Source organism: Enhydra lutris, unplaced genomic scaffold (assembly GCF_002288905.1).
Source record: "Enhydra lutris kenyoni isolate GAN:26980312 unplaced genomic scaffold, ASM228890v2 scaffoldscaffold9, whole genome shotgun sequence".
Lineage (NCBI taxonomy): Eukaryota > Metazoa > Chordata > Mammalia > Carnivora > Mustelidae > Enhydra > Enhydra lutris.
The window spans coordinates 75,776,207-75,797,853 of record NW_019154093.1 but is presented as its reverse complement, the minus strand read 5'-3'; the positions used below and the strand labels follow the sequence as shown (position 1 = coordinate 75,797,853).

The following is a 21,647-nucleotide window of genomic DNA, read 5'->3' as shown; positions in this document are numbered from 1 at the left end:
GGCCTCTGCAGGAGAACCTGGTCTCAGATGGCCTCAAGCTCTGAGTTGATGCAGGTTGTGTACCCTGTTCTGGGCACCAGCCTCATCAGGAATTCCCAGAACTGCGTCTTGTGGCGATGAGGCTCCGGTGAAGTCTGTCCCCACAGCAACAAACCCAGATGCTCTACTTCCTGCTTTGCATGGGCAGCTGTTCGGAGAGGTCTCAGGAGCTCCAGCCTCGTGTCCCGGATCCTGGCAGTCAGGGATGCCTTGAGCCGAAGGGCTCCTTGTCACTTTCTTGTCCAGCTCTCTCCTCTGACAGAGGAGGACTCTGAGGTGCAGGGCACCTTGGGGGCTTGGTTTCACCAATGCAGGAGAGAAGTGACACGGAACGCAGAGCTCCCTGACCTGCTCTTCACTGCCTGGGCCGGGGTGAGGGGCATCTCTGCAGCCTGCTCTCTGCTGTGAGGAACATCAGTATCTGCTTACACTTAGGTCAGGAGAGCCATCCGGTAGTGACTCGGTCAATGACCTGCTTGAAGAATCATCAGCTCCTGCATAACGTGGGATTCAGCCCCTCGGAAGGGAGATCTGAGTCTCAGCTCCCTTCCTGAAACTGATGGGCGGAAACGTCCAAGTCATAGGATTTTCTGTGAGGATAAATTAAACTGTTGCTGCAGAAGTGCCTAAAACGTGCCCAGAGCCTCGTCAGCACACCATCGATACGCCCTGGACGTGAATTGGAATTACTTGGGACCGAGGCGTGCATTGCGGGCTTGCTTGTCCGACCGCCCTTGCTCCCTGGAAAACCCAGCGAAGAGTGCAGGAAAGGACTGCAGATCCTCCCGAGAGCCCAAAGAAAGTATGGGAGTGAGCAGGGTACATTTCTGGAAAAAGATATAAAATGCGCAGGGTGTGTTCCCAGATCCATCAGGGCCTGCAGCTCCCCACCATGGGGAATGAACAACCCCCCTGTTCTTTTGCCATAATCAAGAGCTCATCAGGCTTGTGCTGTTTTTCTGTTCTCTGAGTGATGACATTTATAGGCAATGTCATTGTCATTCCTGTTGTCTTCTGCGGCATCTGAATCAACCTCCCTTTATGAGGGAGCAGAGGCACCTGTGACTATCCTCCTTAGCATGCAGATGAGGAAACTGAGGCAGAGATTGGCTCCTTGAGAAAACCCGCCTGAGAGCACAGTGAGTCAGAGCACTTCAGTTGGATTCTTTGGATTCTGGTCCGGCTGCAGAGTTTGCTGTTTGTCAGGAGAGAGAATATCTACCCTTGAACCCCACCCCCTTAGCAAGGCATGGAGTAAGATTGATAGAATGTAAATGACATGTATAAAACCCGGGTTCCCAGTGGGAAAACCTCCCAGTGCCCCATGCTGAGCTGCCCCCCAGGCTGTCGGGTAAAGATGGAGGTGTTGTGGTCTTTACCTTCAAGGAGCTGACTGTGGGACGGGCAAAACAGGGCGGTACCCTTGAACCCCACATGGAGACTGCCTGGGTTTAAATCTCTATGCCTTCTTATCACAGCCTTCGGCCAGTTATTCAAATTCCTCATGATTCCTCTTCTTCATCGGTGACACAGGGACGACAGTGGTGTCGGTGGGGTGGGTTGAGATGGTGCCTGGCACTGAGCCAGCCCTCTGTAATCATCAGCGCCTGTCCCTCTCTGGACAGGAAGACCTAAGAGTAGTCAGGTAGCATTGTAGGGGGCAGGGGGCGTTAGGCTGCCTGAGGTGGGATCCCTGTTCTATCCCTTTCCGGCTGGCAGAGTGCCAAAGCTCAGACTTCTTCCTAGGTTGCTGTGAGGGTAACAGGAGATGATCTGAGGGAGACAGTGCATAGAGTAAGTGCAAGATGATTGTTAGTGACGAGTATTAATTGGATGCATAGAAAGTGTCTCACAATCCAGCCCAGGGGGCCAGAAGTGCTGGAGAAGAGAGGCAGACAAAGCACCGGGAGCCCAAAGAGGGAGAGCATTTCAAGGTGGCAAGAGAAGGGGGCATGGCGGAGAGGATGGGGAATAGGGAGGCGAATAGGATGGTTGAAAGAAAAGGATATTCCCCACAGAAGGAGGAGTGCCCAGAAACAGACCCCCCCCTCCCCATGCCCAGTCGGTGCATGAGCCGCTCTGCTCTTGTTGCTGGAGGCTGGGGCAGGTGCATGGGGCACAGGGCATGGGGCACGGGCCAGAATGGTCAGCCAGGATCCGTTTGCAGCAAGGCTGGAATGCTGGGCCAGAGAGTTCGGACCTGAGATCATAGATTGTGGGATTCAGCACCACCAGAACCTGGCTTTAGGGAGCTCACCCTGAGCAGAATGGATTTCTGGGGACCAGGAGAAACAGGGGTGGAGGGTCGGGGTGGGATGAGAGAGATGAGCAGGCCAGTGGGAAGGGAAGGAAGGAGGCCTGAGGGAAAGAGGGCCATCATGAAGGCAGTAAGAGCTGTTGTCTCCTTATTGGGCAACCCTTTGGGTGAAGCAAGGAGGAAGATGGCCAAAGGGACAGGCCTGGGGTTAAGACAGCCAGGAACAAAAGGCTGACTGAGGAGCAGCTGTGGGCAAGGAGGTAGGATCGGTTTGACCTTGTCCAGCGTCAGGGGCATCCAGATGGGGACACTCTAGAGGCAGCTCAGGACTGAGAGGAGGTGGAGATCTGAGAGCCTAGAGGAGTTGGTAGTCAGGAGAAGGAAACAGGTTTAGAGGGAAAGATGAAGATCAAAATCCCATTTACAAGATAAACCTCTGCCTCATTCATTTCAACATAGAGTCAAGCCAACCCGAACTCCAGAGGGTCCAAATCATTCTGAGAGAGGATTGGTCCCGTGTGCCAGTTTAGGATCAGTGAAAATGAGTGTGTCAACCCCAAACAATTTCCTGGTGCTGTTACGTGTGTTTCTGTGTCACCACATGTCTTCCCACAGATGGTAACACATTTGGGGATTCAGAGTCATTTCAGTATCATCCTTAAAAAGCCAGATTTGGGAAGGTAAATCTGTTTCTCAAAGCCAAAAATAATTCTCCGAGCCCTTGTCCCTCCCCATCCCCACCCCCACCCATCCATGCAGGTGATGGGGAGATGTGTCCGCGGTGTGGTTCAGAGTCTGCTGGGGGAAGGGATGAGGCAGCCCAGGGCTGGAGTGGAGCCGGGTGAAAGGGGCTGGCATGGGAAAGAGTATTGTTACATAACCCGAGGGAGCTATGGATGGTGGGCAGATGGAGATGGGAGGCGAGGAATCTGGAGATGGCAGAGTGTGGATCAGCTTCCTCTGGGAGGGAGAGGGACAGCACGGAAGGCAGGTGAACCAAGAGCCCAAGACCCGCTTTACAAGGTGGTGAAGGAGCCCTGCCCAGCCTCACAGCCTCCCCCACATTTTTCTGTCCTGGCTCTGAGGGGCACGGATGGATGCTAAGTTGCCAGCTGGCCCAGAGAGTAGCACACCAGGGACTGCCTTCTCCATGGGACTCGGGGGAAAGAACCGTACCAAGCTCTGGGCCTACCATCTTCACCCGCCATCTAGGAGAACTTCCCAGACATAGGCAGGCCCAGCCTCCCACCTCACCAATGAGGAGTAGAAAGAATATGTTTACCTGATCTCCCTCACCCACTCCCCCATTCCTGATTACCCTGGTGGGTGAAGAGTGAAATAAAAATTAGCATGTTTATCCCACTTTTAAATTTGTTTAATGAGAACTCATTTACCCTCTCCCAATTTAAATTCGTAATAACGCCATAACCTTTCAGAGCTGATTATTACCCGCACCTTCCCAGATCTTCCTACCAAAGAGGCTTTCCCTCCAAATGCTCCTGAGCCTTCCTGGAACTTGACAGTTTGTTGGGCGGTCAGCAACATCTGGCAAGCCCACACGGCTGCACTGGCCTGGCCCAGGTGCTCTCTCTAGGAGGGGAGGGAAAAAGAATCAAGTCCCCTCCCTTGGGTAGTGCCTTGGGTTCCACTGATCTGCCATCAGGACTTTGGCTGTCTCTCACTCAGCGCTGACCCCGCCCCACGTCCCATTTCCTCCCGGGGCGGGGAGGCAATCGCAGGCTCACAGGCTCCTCTGCTCTCTCCTCCTGTCTTGCAGGGACCGCGGGACTGACTCCAAGCTGGTGTGCCAAGCCTCCGAGCAGCAGCGGCTGGCCCGAGAGCTGGAGTCGTCACCATGGCGGCGGGCGTGGCGGCCTGGCTGCCCTTCGCGCGGGCGGCGGCCATCGGGTGGATGCCGGTGGCCAACTGCCCCATGCCCCTCGCCCCCGCGGACAAGAACAAGCGGCAGGATGAGCTGATCGTCCTTAACGTGAGCGGCCGGAGGTTCCAGACCTGGCGGACCACGCTGGAGCGCTACCCGGACACGCTGCTGGGCAGCACGGAGAAGGAGTTCTTCTTCAACGAGGACACCAAGGAGTACTTCTTCGACAGGGACCCCGAAGTGTTCCGCTGCGTGCTCAACTTCTACCGCACGGGGAAGCTGCACTACCCGCGCTACGAGTGCATCTCGGCGTACGACGACGAGCTGGCCTTCTACGGCATCCTGCCCGAGATCATCGGCGACTGCTGCTACGAGGAGTACAAGGACCGCAAGCGGGAGAACGCCGAGCGCCTCATGGACGACAACGACTCGGAGAACAACCAGGAGTCCATGCCGTCGCTCAGCTTCCGCCAGACCATGTGGCGCGCCTTCGAGAACCCGCACACCAGCACGCTGGCCTTGGTCTTCTACTACGTGACTGGCTTCTTCATCGCCGTGTCAGTCATCACCAACGTGGTGGAGACGGTGCCGTGCGGCACCGTGCCCGGGAGCAAGGAGCTGCCTTGCGGCGAGCGCTACTCGGTGGCCTTCTTCTGCCTGGACACGGCCTGTGTCATGATCTTCACCGTGGAGTACCTCCTGCGGCTCTTCGCGGCGCCCAGCCGCTACCGCTTCGTCCGCAGCGTCATGAGCATCATCGACGTGGTGGCCATCATGCCCTACTACATCGGCCTGGTCATGACCAACAACGAGGACGTGTCGGGCGCCTTCGTCACGCTCCGCGTCTTCCGCGTCTTCCGCATCTTCAAGTTCTCGCGCCACTCCCAGGGCTTGCGGATCCTGGGCTACACGCTCAAGAGCTGCGCTTCCGAGCTCGGCTTCCTCCTCTTCTCCCTCACCATGGCCATCATCATTTTTGCCACTGTGATGTTTTACGCCGAGAAGGGCTCCTCGGCCAGCAAGTTCACGAGCATCCCCGCCTCGTTTTGGTACACCATTGTCACCATGACCACGCTGGGGTGAGTCCGCGTTGGTGGCGGGTTGGGCGGAAGGTTAAGTGGAAGGGAAACTTGGCCCGGGAGCGGGATCCGGCAGACAGGGGACGGAGTCGCCTGTCAGGGTCATAGGAGCGAGGGGAGTTGTCTCATCCAACCGAGGAAAGCGCAGGGGTGATTTGGGTGATTCGTCTGGGAACGAGAGCTCGCTCTGGATTGAGTTTTCTTGGGGAGGGGGGCGGCGGCATGCATTTTATAAAACATGGGAAATGAAGACGTTAGTTCTCTTTTCAGCCATGCCTTCCGTGTCTGTGTGTGGGGTGGAGTGAGTCGCGGGTGCTGCATTCTGAAACGCATTTGAGCTTGTAAGGGCAGCAGGTGGGAAGGAAGAAGGGCCGGAGGAGTTCGGGGAGTGCCGTAAGGAGGGTGCACAGTTGCATTAACCAGAACGAACGGAGAGCACTTTCTCTGGATCCTTCCTGCGTTTCTTCTCAGTCGTGTATCTGCAGGCTATCTCTCTTGGGCTTTACTCCCCCCGCCCCCCTGCCCCGCCAGAGATGCTCAAGAGTTCAGTAGCTCTGAGCAGACTTTCTCGAAGTGACTCTGAACTTGGGTTTTCTGCAAAGCAGGGCACCGGACTTACTTTTATTTCCTCACTGAAGGAGGAGTAGCTTTGCTTTCTCGGCCTGACTCTGTGATTGAATGACCCGGCCTACCTGGGCCATTGTGAGATGGTCTGAAGGGATCATGGGTTCAGCCCCCAAAGCAGCAGGACCATCCGGGAGAGGGAGAGGCGCTCAGCAAGGCCATGGGTGACTCCATCTCTTCCGCCTCCCCGAGGTCCCTTTTCTAGCTGTGGTCACAGAAATGTATTTATGGGGCTGGCCTGCAAAGCTTTCTATCCGAGGAAGGGGCTCAGGAAGGAGATTGCAATCTTCCCCCCTAACAGGATTAGAGCCAATGGAGGCAACTTTATGGAGACATGTATTTTTTAAGGGTTTCTGCTTTGGCCGTTGGAAGTCATTGAGGCTAATGCAAAAATCCCTTTACAATTCATATGCTGGGTCTGTATTTGCTTAGGATGGGAAGCATTATATTGCTGATGGAGAGTTCATGAAGCTTTTTATTTGGTCTTTGACAATTTGGTTGGTAGCGTCCTGGTGATTCGATTTTTTTTCCTGGCTGACACCCCGCGGCGCTGGTGTCGGTTTTTCCATAGTGCTGTGTGTGCTTATTGGGAATGACTGAGCAGGTGAGGGGACCTCTTAAAATGATTACATTTGTCATTGTGCCACACGAGAGGGGGGCGCGAGGGGTGTCACTGTCCATTTGTGGAGGCTACATTGAATGGGGGCATGCCATTTCCCTCTTGTCTGTCTGACACAGGCCATCCTGCCCCTTCCTCTCTCTCCGACACACACACAGTTCTTCGAACAGCCACTCACAGCCGGGGTTGGTAGGAATATCTGGTTGTTTTACCTTGTCTCTTAGCACAGTAGGATATTTAAGGATAAAATGGCCTGCTCACCATGTCAGGAGAAGACGCAGCTTTGCCCTTTGGAGACTGACCCTAACCGTCCTTTCATACTTTCCTAAAAGGGACACCCCCCCCCTCCAAAGTCCAGGATCTCCCTGGCCCCAGTCCTGACGTGGCTATGACTATTCATTGCCCTATGTGTCCTTTGATGGGACTTATGACACTAGAGTGATGCCTCAGGACTGCCATGGGGACAAAACAGGGCAGATGGATGGATGTCAGAGTTAAAGTGCGATCGTTTCAGAGGAGATCGATGGAAACTTCGGAGACCACCTGCCTTTTACTTTTTATTATTAGTATAACAGCATATGTGTGTCTACTGTGTGTCAGCGGTGCACTAAGCACTTTGCATATATTATCCCTCTGAGTCTTTACGACAGCCCTGCAAGGTAGGAAAAACGCCATCCAACTTCACAGATGCAGCAGGCGAGGCCCAGAGAGGTCAAGTAGATTGTTGTCGTCATACAGCTGATCAGGGGCAGAGCTGATTTTCCAATGCCAGTCTGGCTGTCTCCAGCGCCCATTCCCTGTTCACGTGCCAACCCGCTTGTCCATATACCGTTCGGGGTCGTGGGTGGAAAGCAGACCTCCAGGGTTACTTCTTTTACATTATGGCCTCGGGGGTTAGTTCATTCAAAGCGTGTTGCTCTTGAACAGGAGCACAGTGAGTACCACAGCCACTGCCTTAGGCACGCACACAGGGAATTTGTAAATGAAACATTTTCATCTTGCCAGTTCAAATGCTGCCTTGGAAATCAATGACTGCATTCCTGGCAAAATCCACTGTTTCCCTGTCGCTAGGGAGGCCACTGATTTCCTTTAGCATCCGCCCCATAGGTCAAGGGGTGAGTCCAGTGTCAGGGGACGGACAATCTTGGCCTGTATTTACTTTCAGGGGGCAGGAAGGGGATGGCTGGGAGTGAAGATGAAAGGGGAAAAGGGAGAAGCGTGTTTCCCTGATGGCCCTGTGGACTCCTCGCCTTGCTCTTCCCATGCCTCCAAACATCTGGTCTCTAGGAGGTATAAGAATGAGCAGGAAAAGAAGCCTTCCTTCTGTAGTGTTTTCCTTAACCTCGGATAAGTAATGGGACAGCAGGCTTTTTCTTCCCATCTGCCCCGGCTGGTGTGGTCAAATGCTGGATTGGGCTACTACGACTTCTTCTTGAGTTGGCAAATGGAACCATCGCCAGGATCGCTGTCTGGTTATACATAGAGGATACTTGGCAAAACCTTTTTTAACGGCTTGGTCAATGTGAATGGGGCGCCTTTTCCATTTGCCTGGCCCGATACTGTTCTCAGTCCTTTCCAGACCTGCCCGTCCTCTTTCTAGGGTGGACATAAGATGCGTGCTCTGGCCCAGCCCTGGTCCTGGGGCAGAGGAGGGCAGCCTTCACCTGGCCTCTGGTCCATCCCCTGGGACACTCTGCAGCATTGTGGTGGTGGTAGTAGGGGGTGTGGGGGGGTAGGTGATCTTCTTGTCTGCTTGGAGGTCTTCCCAACTCAACCCTGGAAACGTTTCCCTCTCCCCTGGCTGGCTCCGACCCTGAACATATTCACTGGCTAGTTTCAGGCCTAAACCATCCTCAAGAACCCTTCTTTTTCTTACTCCTTACTGGCATTTGAGACCCCAAGTGGTTGTGGAATACCAGGGGCCAGTATTCTGCCACATTCCACCGTCTGTCCAAGTGCTTCCAACAGGTCCCAACAGACACTTTGTTCTTCCCGTCTTCAGATCCTCCCTGCCCTAATTCTGCCCCAAGTTCTGGTTTCAGTCTGGCAGAAACTGTCTTGGCTCCTTTGCAGAGGAGGGCCAACTGACAGGCCATGGGGCTGGACCGAGGACCGATTTGCTGAGGGGAGTTCATGCTCCCTCGCTCTGGTTCCTAACTCTGTCCTCTTTCCCAGGACTCACTGATGTGTTACTCAGGTGTCCTCCAGGGAGGAATTTCTTGGAACTGATTATTTCTGTTTATTTAATATCTCAAACTACCTTAAGCACACAGAACAATAACGGCCCAACTGCCACCAAGGCTCAAGGATGACTTACCTTTGCAGCCTCCTCGGCTGGTGGGGAAGACCCCCATGGCCAGCTCATGTTTCCCTTATGCTCCCTTGACCGTGAAGCTCCCACATGCACCACGAAAGGATTACTGTTGGTGCTTATAATCGCTGCTATAAATAAAATCCTCAATTATCTCAATTAACAGAGGAAAGGGATAACGCAGAACTCCCAATATTAAATAAGACCAACATACCTAGTTCATGGAGATATTCTATGTTGTAGACCTTTCAAAGCAGATTTTCCTTCTGAATTTTGTTTGACTTTGCTTGGCATCATGATTGGCCTAGACTGAGTCAGTCTGTGGGTGAGGCTCCAGTTCAGTGTGTGGAACTGGGGAGCATGCGGAAGTGGGGAATGTGAGGAAGGAAAGCCTTGCAGAGCAAGCAACTCCCAGGGCCGTCAAGAGCCAGCTCTGAGACTGGAGAGGATGAGGTCTTCTTGGCTGTCTTCAGGGTGGGGGCTTGGGAAGGGCCCCGAGCAGCCTTGTTTCTGGTGCGATGGCCTGCTGCTTCCAGGTTGGCTTGCTTATGTAATCGAGAACGGCAGCCTATCTGTCACCCCATGGCCTGAGATGAGAGAGCTTTTGACAGTGTCCAAAAATCCCTTTAACGAAAACAGAATCGATTTTTACTTCTTCCAAGCATGAAGCAGTCTCCAGGTGATTTGCATTTCCCTTTAAAACATAATCCTGGAAGGGGCCTGCCTGAGGTTTTGTGAGACTGGGAGCCAGGCCTGGACAATCAATACAGGCACATCACAGAACGGGGTGCTTGACCAGGTTTACCCCCCACCCAGTGCAAGAAGTAGAGCCAGTCTGAGACCTGGTTAACCCTTCAGTCCCCCAAATTCCAGCTGCATCTTCATCCCCTGCCTCTGGGGCCCAGCAGCCCTCCTCCCAACTCCCAAGTGCCTTGTCCCAGGACACTAGCCAGCTGTGCCTACCTGGAGGGTGGTGTGTCCCTGCCCAGGGCAATCTGGTCATAGCCGCATTTATGGGGAATGAATGACTGCAGATCTTTTCTTGGTTTGACACTTCTTTTTTTTTTCTTAATTTTTTATTTCTTTTCAGTGTAACAGTATTCATTGTTTTTGCACCACACCCAGGGCTCCATGCAATCCGTGCCCTCCCTAATACCCACCACCTGGTTCGCCCAACCTCCCACCCCCCCGCCCCTTCAAAACCAACAGTTCTCTGATGCTGCAATTCCCAAGAGAAAACACAGATCCACATCCCAACAAGGAATCTTGCATTCATTCAACATTTATTGAGTGCCTGCTGTGTGCCAGGCCCTGCAAATACAAAGCACCATGATTGCACATCAGCCCAGCATAAGGTCCAGGCAGAATGAATTGAATGAGACCCACTTCTCTTCCTTTGGACTAAAACAAGAGATGGAGGAAAGAGCAGTAGACCGAGGGTCCGAAAAAGAGGCCTTTTCTCATATTCTTCCTGCCACTCCAGAGACAAGCCCTCACTGTACTCTGTGTCTGGCTGACTCCCTTCATCCTTCACAGCTCAGCCCCTACATCATCTCCTCCAGGAGGCCTTCCTGCCACCCCCAGGCCCAGGGTGTACTAGGTACCACTCCACTTGCTTCCTACTGCGGCCTGGACATACCTTTGTCTTGTCAGTTGCCACATTTTGTTAACCTGATCTGCTTATGTGTCTTTCTCCCAGGTTGTGAGCTCTTCAAGGGCAGGTTTCAACTGCAGAGATCATTGTGTGATCCGTGCCTAAGCCGGGGTCTCCCTAGATTGCTGTTCAGCTAAACAGGGTTGCACCCCAGTTTTCCTATCTTCATTTTCCTCACTTGCTAACCATGTCCTGGCCATTTTAAGAACCAGTGGGAGTGCTATCCGAATGTGAGCTCTTTGGTCATGTCAGACAAATATCCATTTCTGGGCAGGGGGGAGATGGGGAGGCCAAGCAGTACGTTGTCTAGTTTGGATGTCAGCCTTAGCTTGGTGGGGCCTTTCTTGCACTGGAGGTTTCAAACCTCAATCTTCACTATTTTGGGCCACTTGGCCATGCTTCCCGCAACAGACTCTGGGACCAAGGAGAAACAGGAAGGGAGCCAGAGATAAGTGCCCCCATCCATGAAATTCTCCGTCATTCGATTCTTTGGGCAACCAATATTTATTGCATAGCCAGTAGGTACTAGGAACATGGCAGCCAACACAGTAGTCTCTGATCTTGTGGGGCTTACATTCTGGTGGAGGAGCCCAGGTAGTATATAGATCAGCAGATAAATACCAGTTCATGGTACAGAGAAAAATAAAGCCTGGGGGGATAAGCCGGGAGTGCCGAGTGCCGGCAAGGTGGTAAAAGGAGGGAGAGTTGCTATTTTGTGTCGGGACCTCAGGTGATATTTGAGCAGAGACCTGAAGGAATGTGGGTAGCTTAGGAAAGAGCATTCCAGGCGAAGAGAGCAACAAAAGCAAAGGCCATCAGGCAGGAGAGGCTTTGGCATGCTATTCTTGGAATAGCTACAAGGTCCTAATGGTCAAGCGGCAGGAGCAGGGACCAAGTACAGGAGGTAATGGGGGAAACAGCTCCTGCGGGGCCCTTGGGGTCAGAGACTCGGCCCTTTGCCTTTTTCTCTGCCAGAAATGGAAAGCCACTGGAGGGTTTTAAGTAGGCTTCACTTAAATTTGCAAAGGATCACTCTGGCTGCTGGGTAGTGAATACCGACGTCTAGGCAGCCAGTGATGGTGGCTGGGCCGAGGGTGCTGGTGGCGGGGAAGGGAGCGCTGAGAGATGCTGCGTGTAGTCAAAGGCAGGGGCAACAGGGAGGGAGCCATGCTGGTCTTGCCTCTACCACGCCCAGGGCTTTCCTCGCTCCCCTATCAAGGACTGGCCCAGGAAGACATGGTCCCAAAGACCTTCTCCACCCCTGCGAGAAGCATTTCACAAGAAGGGGCGTCTTGCAAGAAGTTGGCTTCAAGGTCCAGGGCAGCAAGACCCCAGCATGGATGGAGCGAACCAGCCCCAGAGCCCAAGTTGGAGTGTGGATGTCTGAGAGCCGGGCTGGGGCTGTCTGCCAGCAGGAGCGTCTGTACCTGGATTGGGATTTCTTTTCTTTTTTTTTTAAAGGGTTTATTTACTCATTTATTTATTTATTTAGAGCACGTGAGTGGGGGAATGGGTGGAGGGAGAGGGAGAGAGAAAATCCCCAGCAGACTCTGCCCTGAGCGCAGAGCCAAGTGTGGGGGCTTGAACCCATGACCCTGAGATCGTGACCTGAGCCGAAACCAAGAGTCAGAAGCTTAACTGGCCGGGCCACCCATGCACCCCTGGGGTTTCCTTTCAACACAGGCAGCAAGTACCCAGCACCTGCCAAGGGCTGGGCACCGTGCTTACCACCCTGGGGGACAGTCTTGGTTCAGAAAGGGAGGCGGAGGTCCATGGCTGGAATAGTAGCTGTGACGGAGGGGTGGGCAGGGTGTCGGGGCTGCAGGGGGGAGAGATGGAGTCCCATGGGTGGTACAGGAGACTTTTGGGGGCTTCCCACTAGAACCATTACTTTCGATCAGTCTTCCAAGCCAGCAATTCAAATTGCTCCAGTTTTGGGGAGGGGCTCTTTAGGGAGGCTGGTGCCCATTTCACAGCTCTCTCCCTAAATCTCTCAAAATCAATCTTAGTCTCCCTCCCTCTCCCTCTCTCCCTCTGTTTGCTTTTGTTTGGGTTTCCCTCTTTAAACACACCCATAAACACAAACATGATTCTTCCCGAGGAGCAGCAATTATTCTGCCTGAAAATAGTGTAAATAAAAGGCAGCCCGGCCCTCCCTCTCCTCAGGGAAGGGACCCAGAACTCCTCAGTAACTCCTCGAGTATTTTTGCCTCTCTCACCCGGGAGGGACCTCCTGTTCCAGACTGTACAGGACTCTGGTCCACATACTGTCGTGGCCAGGAACATCCCTGTCCCCTCCCCCACCCCCTCCCTGGGCAGGGAGAGGAGCAGAGACTTAGTTGTGAGGCTTCCAGCCCCTTTGCTTGGGCAGGTGCCCCCTGAACACAACCAACTCCTTCCCAGAAGCTGACAACATACTCATGACCTAAGCACCTTCTGGTGATATCCAAACAGTTTCTCTTTTTTAGAAGTAGGAACCAGTCTCCCAGCAATCTCTGTTGGAAAGGGGTGTTCCATGGTGACCTCAGAACAACGGGGACTTGTTTGTGACAAGGAGGAAGGAGTTACCACAGTGCCTTGGAACACCCAGAGTTCCGGGCCAGAGGGTTCAGAGATGGTGACCTCCAAGTTGAGTCCCGTGCTTGGGCCTCTATCCAGCCTGCATTTCCCAGGCGGGGGAACCGAGGCCTCTTTTCCCCAGCCCCTGCTTCCCTCTGCCCAGTGCCATGCAAATGATGGGTGCCTGGGAAGATGGGGGTGGCCAGGGGGAGGGAAGATAACTCAGCCTCTGCTGACCATGACTGGATGGAGGAAGATCGCATCTGGCTCATGTAATCATATTCTGGGTGTCAGGACTGGAATGAGTATCATTAAACTGAATCAGAAAAATCGTTTTAATATAAGTGCCACCTTACACACAAGCTAGTTGATGGAGAGATGGATGAGGCTGGGGACGCCTCCTTTGTAATGTGAAGCTGTAAAATCCCATCACCTTCATTATTTCCCACGGAGCCAACGCATCAGAATGCCCACGAGCAGCAGAACAGCTTGAATTTAATATACAGAAAGTCCAATCAAACAATAAATGGATGGAACTATATAAAGAAACCATTTTCTGGGAGGCTGGTTCCATTCTCTGGGACTCAGCTCCCTGACACATGAAATGTGCATCAATTTTCCCCAACTGATGCAGCTGCGGAATCACCCCATGTGATATTTGTTTGCTTCAGAAGTGGGAGAGGGGAGCTTGCCCCCCTACATTATCTGGCTATCGATGCAGAATTGCAAATCTCATTGTCTTTGATTCGCGCCCGGTTCCCGGTGGCACAGCGAGGGCTGGATGCCCAGCCCTCCTGCACCCCAGAACCTTGCTCGGTCCCAGTGAGGCTTTGGTATCGTCCTTAAACAGAAATCAATTCTGGACCCTGCGCTGATGGGGGCTGGGATGTATCTACCCTTTGCGGTCGTCCGAGAGAAACCGGCCAGAGCCTTAGCCGTGCAGACACACGCCGAGTGCCCGCGACAGCGTGACTGTCCAGTCTTGCCTCGAGATTGTGCAGGGCAGACGTTCCATCCCACCCTGGACCCTCCCACCAGCCAGGCCTCCATCATTCCTTCCATTCCTCTTGCTCAGCCAGCTCCCAGGACTGACCAGCCGACTGGGCCCACAAAGTTAAAAGGACACATCCGCTCCTCCACGGTCCTGCGATATGTGTCAAAGACTGGCGATGATAATGCTTTTATGCTTCTGGCGGGAGATTCTCTCCAGCATCATGGTGTCATGGGTAACTTAGAGTTTCCCATAATTACAGGCTCAGAGCTGTTGAGAAGTATCATTATTTTATTTTTACTTCTTCCTGGTTGTGCATACTTAAGCAGAAAAAAAAAAGTAGGGGAGTTTTAAACTAAATGATATTAAAACCACAGACAGCATGAATCTCGGTACAGTTTGACAAATATGATACTTAGTATTTGTGATGCTCCCTATTAGCCGGTGTTGGGGAAACAGAAATAAATAAGCCCTCGCTCCTGGTCCTAAGAAGTTTATAATACAGCAGGGGATTTGAGTATGTTTACGAGCAGACAAGAGAGGACGGGGCATGTTCCAAATGATCAGGAAGTGTTTGGCAGAGAATAAATGCTTAATAAATATTTGCTGATGAATGAGTGATTGGCTTCACGGAAAAGGTGACATTTCAGCTAGACCAACAACGGTGGGTAGGATTTTGAGATGCGGAAATGGGAAATCCAAGTAAATTGCAAAAGGGCACGGTGCTTGGGAGCTTAACCAATATGCTGCTTTGCTGGGGGTTAGGGCATATGAGGGGTCTGGCTGGAGGTAAGCAGGAATAAAAGGCTTGCTAGAGACACGGAGGGCCTAAACTATTAGGCTAAGGCATTTATCTGGTGGGCATCAGGGAGTCACTAAGGGTGGTGGTCCTTGTTGCAGTGATTAGGAAGATTTATTTGGAGTGGTCTCCTGGGTGAATGTTAGAGCGGGCCCTGACCCATTGTGACGTCAGCAAGCGGACTGATCAGGAAGACGTGCGGGACGCCTGTTGTGGGATGGTCACAGTGGAAAGGGACAGAAGGAGGTAGAGTGGAAAGGCATCCTGGGGAAGAGAAGTCTAAGTGAAATCTGGGATCGTGAGACTGGGTGATTGGGGAGGGGGAGACAGCGAACGTCAGAGGAGGAGCAGTTTGGCAGAAAGGCAAGGGAAAATAGAGACTGTGAACTTGGCTTTGGACCTTGGTCACTCGCTGTTGGCCCTGGGTGGCTTGGAGGCAGCTGGCAGGCGGTGGGAAGGTAGGTCTGGAGCTTAACACAGAGAAGGGGTCTAGCGGGGCAGCTTTGGAATGGGCTGCAGCGGGGAATAGATGTTACCAGCGAGAACCGAAGGGAAGGTGGAGGAGAGGCCCCACGTCCCTGGCACTTTGCCTCCTTCAGGAACACGGCTGCTATCCGTGCGGTGACTTTGCCGACACTTCCGTTCAGCTTTTCTCCTTGGCCTGTGGGCGTTCCCTGTCCTCCTGCATCTCTGCTGGGGCCAAAAGGTCGTATCGGTTTTCTGAGTCAAACAAGGTTTTCTTTTAGTTTCCTACAACGCTAATTAAATAAACAGCTCTGACCCAGGAAGGCAAAATTGGTTTAGGGGCTTTGCTGAACAATAATACTAAAAGGATCCTCACATTGCCATGTGGATAAGATAGATGGGTTCTGGGTGGTCACAGACCAACAACGCGTCTGTGCTGGGCCCAGGGCGATGCCAATTCAGAGTGGCCCAGACTCTGGGGCTGGCCCTGTCCTGGTGCTTGTAGGGCCAGACCCCTGAGCAGAGGCCTAGGGGATTTAAGACGCTGCCTGTGCCCCTCATTCCCCTCCTCGCCTTAGGGAGAAACATCGGACACACTGCTGGCATCACTGGGAGCTTCCTCTGGCCTCTCCCCTCCCAGAGATACCTGACTTGGGCCCATGGTAAGCAATGGGCACGGCGATGGCTCAGTAATTCTGCAAATGTGCATTGAGCTATGCCTATGAGCAAGACGGCATCCTGGTTGACCAGAGGAACTACAAAGAGAAAACAGGGCGAGGACTAAATCCCGCGGGGTGGGTGTTAGGCTCCCATTCTTCATCTGAGAAGACCGAGATGCTGACAGTGTAGGGAACTTGCCCCCGCTCATACGCTGTAGGAGCATTACTGGGCTCGGACTGAAGTCTGAAGTCTTCTGACTCTTTTCGAGTCTTCACAAAGAGCGTCAGCCCAGTAACAGAGGTGCTGTGTGTGCACAGAGCTATCTGTCTGGGCTCAACAAGGTGAGAGGTACAAGTAAAGGGTAGCAAAGTGCAAGGGGAAGGTGCAGGAGGCAGGAATCAGAGAGGGCTTCTCAGAGGAGGTGGCATTTCAGCCAGCCCTTGGAAGATTGTAGTGCCAATGTTAGATGTGTTCATTCCTTCGATCACTTCTTCAGCAAATATGGTGGGTCTGCGTGGGCCAGGCAGCGTGCTGGGGGCTGAGGGGGTACTCGTGAACTGAACAGACAGAGCCTCTGGGATTGGCATTCTCGCCGGAGCAGCAGACGGTAAAATGAATGTATTAAACGGGAAGGTTGAAGTAAAAGCCGAGAAGAAAGAGAGAAAGCTGGTAAGGGGAGAGAGAGGGAGGGCAGCAGCAGCACTGGGGAGAGATGAGGAGTCAGGCCGGGAGGACTCAGGGGCAGCTCCTCTAGCCTTTCCCCGAGTGGAAGTGCTCTCTGCAGTTGGTTAGGAGTCCAAGGGAGACTGGCCCCAGCACAGAAACGATGATGTAAGAGCTGTGTTGGAGTCTCGTTAGGGACGCTGTCCAGAAGGCGGAGAAGCAGCTGTGTGCCTTCCTCACTGGAGACTGAGTGAGGAGAGATAGGCTCACCCTGATGTGTGCGGGACTGCTGACCTTCTTCTCCTCAACAACAACAACAACAATAATAATACTCGTTGATGATACCGAGCTTTGACAGTGTCCCAGGTCCTGTGCTAGATATAAATTATTTATATGCATTTCCTCATTTAACTCCCCCATTAACCAAAGGAGAGCGAGATCACTGTTGTCTGCGTTTTAAAGCTGGAGAAACGGGAGGTCTGCCCGGAGTCTCCTGCTGGAAACTGGAGAGGCTGGGACTCCCCCATGCACTGGTCTGACCTGCAGGGACTCTTTGGTTCTCCCTAAAGACCCACATTACCCCCGGGAGGCCTTTGGGGGGGAATCTCCTTCCACAGCCTCTGTCTCCAGCAGAGGGAGGTGGACACAGCCTCCCCAATGTGCTGATGTGCCTGGACCAACGACTCTCGGGCCTCTTGGAAAGGTCAGGAGCATAAGGAGGTGGACAGAAGATGACGATGGAGGACAGAGCAGAGTCCCTGGAGACAAGGCCAGTAGGGATCAAGCTCCTCTGGGCCCACGGAGATGTGACCGCAGGTGATAGGCTGGGGGCGAGGTTGCCCACAGGACCAGGGTATCCTGGCGACAGGAGGGAGGACAAAACGAAGGAGACGGGAAATTATAAGTGTAGTTGTAGAGTTTGTGCAAAAAAAAAAAAGAAAGAAAAAGAAAGAAAAAATCAAGGAAGAGGGAAAGTGGTAAATACGCATACTATGTAAATATCCTCTGTAAAATTTTTTTAGAATAACTTTGACAAATCTCGTGCCGTCTTCCTCTTTGCAGAGATTCTGGTCCCAGGTGGTTTCATTGCCCCGTCCTCTGCCTGGGTGCTCTGGGTGTTGGGGGGATCCCCACACACTCCGCTGCAGGCCTTTGGGCACAACAGCCTTTCCTGGCCCCTCCAAGCACCCTGGAGAGACAGCAGGTGAAGCAGCAGGGAGCTGGAGGCCAGGCTCAGAGTTTTGGAATGGTGGGAAGCAGCTCTGCGGGGGTAGGGGGGGCGGTGTCAGAGCTGGGCGACAGAGTTCAGGCTGGCCCATCCTCCACACCCCTCAGCTCTAGCCCCTGCACAGGATCCCAGGGATAGCACAGGTGGAGGTAGGGGGAGGAGTCTCCCGGGGTCCCCCACCAGTCCACAGGTCTCCACCCCTACGAGTCACAGCTGTCACTTTGCACCCACCCTCCACAAGGAATCACAGTACCAGGTGCGACTCTCTCTTTATGAATTGCGTTTGCCAAATGAGACCTGATATTAGTTTTTCTTTTTCCCCTTCTTCCCTGGCCTGTTTCTCTTCTGCCTCCAGAAGCTGCTAGAAGTTCTCCCCAGAGTTTTATTATCTTGAGGGCTTGTGTCTTTGGAGCCAAAGCCTCCCCACCTCCTTCTCCCCCCTCCCCTCTCCCAGCAGAGGCTTCTTTCTGGACTAACAAAAGGGCACTGTGTTGATTAATAAAACATTTTCTTGCAGTCCAATGGCCACGCTCAGTTTGGGTAGGGCTTAGGGATGATGAAGCGTTATGCCCACCCCCCACCCCACACACTGCGTTGGACTTTCTTAATATTTCCATGTAAGGTCAGCTTCTCATCTGAAGAGCAGAGGCTGCTGCATTCACGTTCCGAGTTAGGTGCTTTACGCCTGGGCTGGCCCACAAGAATTGACCGAATTCTTTGGCTGGGGTGGGACTCCCTAGGGCAATGGAAAGACCACCAGGTTAGGAGCCAGGAGATGTGGGTTGTGGGGCCAGTTTGGGCAGGCTGTGTGACCTTGGCAAAGCTACTTTCTTTCTCTGGTCCTCAGCATCCTCTTCTGAATGAGAAGGGGTTGAATTTGGTGAGTTTTCATCTCCTAGACGGTTCTACAAGCTGTAAGTCTCTCAGTCTTTGAAGGAAAATTGATTTTTAGTCCAGTAGCCTGGATGATTCACAGCCTGGAGAACCCCCACCCCCCACAACCACCACCCCCAGGTGCATGGCGGGCCATTGGGGACCTCCCCATTTCCCTTTCCTTACCTCTAAAGAGGAAGAAGTTAAGAATCCCTGGCCAAAATGACCACAGAAAGTCAAGGCCTGGGAGGTTCTTCTGGGAGACTCTCCCAGAAAGCTCCAGGGCATCTGATGGTGAGCCAGGATGATGTACATGGTCAAGATTAGCAGCCCTCATCCACACAGAACTGTGTTTGGTGAGAGTAGGGAATTGTGCATTCAGGCCCAGGGCTCTTCTGCACAGGCCAGATGAGAAGAAGGCATAAGATGTAGGACCGTCAGACAGCTATTTGAGCCTCACAAGTTTTGGGGTTAGAAAGAGTCTAGTTTGCTAACCCCTTCAGCGTTGGACCCCCTCCCCCGGACAACCCCCTTCCCCGGACAACCTCCCAGCAACAGGTCTGCCTGAACCTTTAGGGATGAATGTTTACCCTTGTGGCCGCAGCTCATCCCATTTTGGAGAGGGTCAGTGATCCCCACCCTGCCCTGTATATTCAGCCCAAGTCTGCTTCCTCTACACCCCAGAAGGGGGAGAGCTTTGAGAACCCAGAAGGTTCCGTATAGGAAACCGTTCTGCAAGGCAATTATAATTATGGCTGGGAGAGTGACTAGGGGACTCAGTGGCAGGAAGACCCCGGGACATCTGTCCTGGCACAGTCTCAGGGTGACCCAGCCCCAGCCCAGGTAGTCCCTTCAGGGAATGGAAGCTTCGTGGGTGAATGAGCCCCAAACCACACCCTTTGGGGTGAATAGCTAAGGTGGACAGGTGGATTCTGGGGCAAGTAGAACCCCCACCCCTTCCACTGTCTCCTCTCATGCCATCCCCGCCGATGCCTGCACCAGGGGCCGGTTTCTTGCTTGTCCCACCCCATCCCCAGCTTCCTTCTCTTCCCGTTATCCCGTGGGTCTGGAAATGACTCTCCCTTCTCCACCCCCATTATTTTATGACATGAGTTCCCACAGGAACGCAGGGCAATCTATATATCGCTGTTAGCATTCGTGTGGGCAGTGTGGCTGACATTACCTTAAGGTGTTTGAACGAAACCAACCGCTTAATGATTACAGAGGACTGGGGAGAGGGTGAGCCACGTGTGGGCTCTCTCTGGCTGGGAGCATCTCATGGGCTTTCTTTCCAGTGTGCAGAGAGGACAAGGACTGAGGGGAGGGCAGCAGGTGGTGGCAGTGAAGGGGAAGCTGGTGGAGATGGGCCAGGTGAGTGAGTCTCCTCCTAGGGGGGCTCTCTGCCTTCTGTCGCTGCCATCTGAAAGCCTGGGTACACAGGCCCGTCTGCGTAGGTAGCCCTGGCTCCTCCGAGGCAGGCACTATGGTCCCAGACCCCAGCTCCCAGCAGGGCGCCTGGCACACGGAAGGGGCCCAGTTGTCAGGTTCTGGTCCATCCCTTCCTCGTCACGCCCTGCCAGTTCCCTTCAGACACAGCGAGAAGCACCTGCACACGTGTGGGTCAGAGAAAATGGCGGACAGAACTTTAGACCGAGTAAGACTGGACCATGGGTCAGGTGCAAGGTTTGTGGATTTCATGGCATGCGGTGAGGGAGGATGTGCCCAATTTTGGGGTAGAGCATGTAACTTTGGGCCATTTCCTATCGAGAGAGGGTCGGGCCACAGAGATCATCAGATTTGCTTGACCTAGAGATGCCATGGAAGACAGAGACCTTGTGTGCACATCCTGGGAGGAAGTAGGCTTGGAGAGTGGGAAAGGGAAACTGTTCCAGGCAAAAAGGAAAAGTTGGGGAAGAGACTCAGAAAAAGGCAGCATGCTCGTGGTGTGTGTGTGTGTGTGTGTGTGTGTGTGTGTGTGTGTGTGCACATATGAAGGCCCGCTGGCAAGGAGGGGCAGAGAGGGAGTTCTCAGTGTAGCTCTAGGCTGTTGCTGGCCCTGGGAAATTTCTAGATCGTGTGCTCTTTTTGCCATTTGAAGTGCCTCCATCCTTGGCCTCCTCAGAGGTGACCCTTCTCCCCTAGCAGAAGCATCATCCTGCACCAGAACTCGGGACTCTGGCTCTCACATGAGACCCTCACCCACCCATGCCTTTTCCCCAGAGAGTGACTGTGCATGGGGAATTCAGAGGACGGGTGGGGATCCTGTCTTTATGAATTTGACTACTCTAGGGAGGGGCCTCATGTAAATGAAGATGTTAGATCTTTTCCTTTAAAAAATCACGAACTGGGGGCGCCTGGGTGGCTCAGTGGGTTAAGGCCTCTGCCTTCGGCTCGGGTCGTGATCCCAGGGTCCTGGGATCGAGCCCCGCATCGGACTCTCTGCTCGGCAGGGAGCCTGCTTCCTCCTCTCTCTCTCTCTCTCTGCCTGCCTCTCTGCTTGCTTGTGATCTCTGTCTGTCAAATAAATAAATAAAATCTTTAAAAAAAAAATCACGAACTGTATCAAACATACAAACATACAAAGAAAAAAAGATCTTGCCATCTTTCAGGCAGCATCTGTAAAATTCCCTTCTGCCCACAGACGTGAGTGCCTTTCACTGGGGTGGCAGGATTATTTAGTGAAACTCATGTTATAGGATAAGGGCAACTTTATTTTAATGAGGCTGGGGGCTCATGTAGATACAAAGGCATGTGTGTTCTACTGTTTAAAAATAAGTTTAAAATGTTCTCTTCTCTTTTTTTTGGTGTTTTATTAATTAATTGATTGATTGATTTTTTTGATGTAGTGTTCCATGATTCATTGTCTGTGTATAAAACCCAGTGCTCCATGCAATCCTTGCCCTCCTTAATACCCACCACCAGGCTCACCCATCCCCCTACCCCC

At 53.0% G+C, this 21,647-nt stretch overlaps 1 protein-coding gene across 2 annotated transcripts in view; it reads left to right on the top strand.

Annotated features, from left to right (window-relative positions):
* Positions 1-4,130: 4,130 nt before the first annotated feature.
* LOC111143345 (potassium voltage-gated channel subfamily D member 3) overlaps positions 4,131-21,647 on the top strand; it is a 200,213-nt gene continuing 182,696 nt past the window's right edge. Inside the window, exon 1 of one of the 2 annotated variants that reach the window (XM_022497024.1) lies at positions 4,131-5,257. In XM_022497024.1, the coding sequence (XP_022352732.1) occupies positions 4,152-5,257 (1,106 nt within the window). In that variant the 5' untranslated portion in view covers positions 4,131-4,151. The remainder of the gene's footprint in view (positions 5,258-21,647) is intronic. The other variant, XM_022497025.1, reaches the window with a different exon arrangement.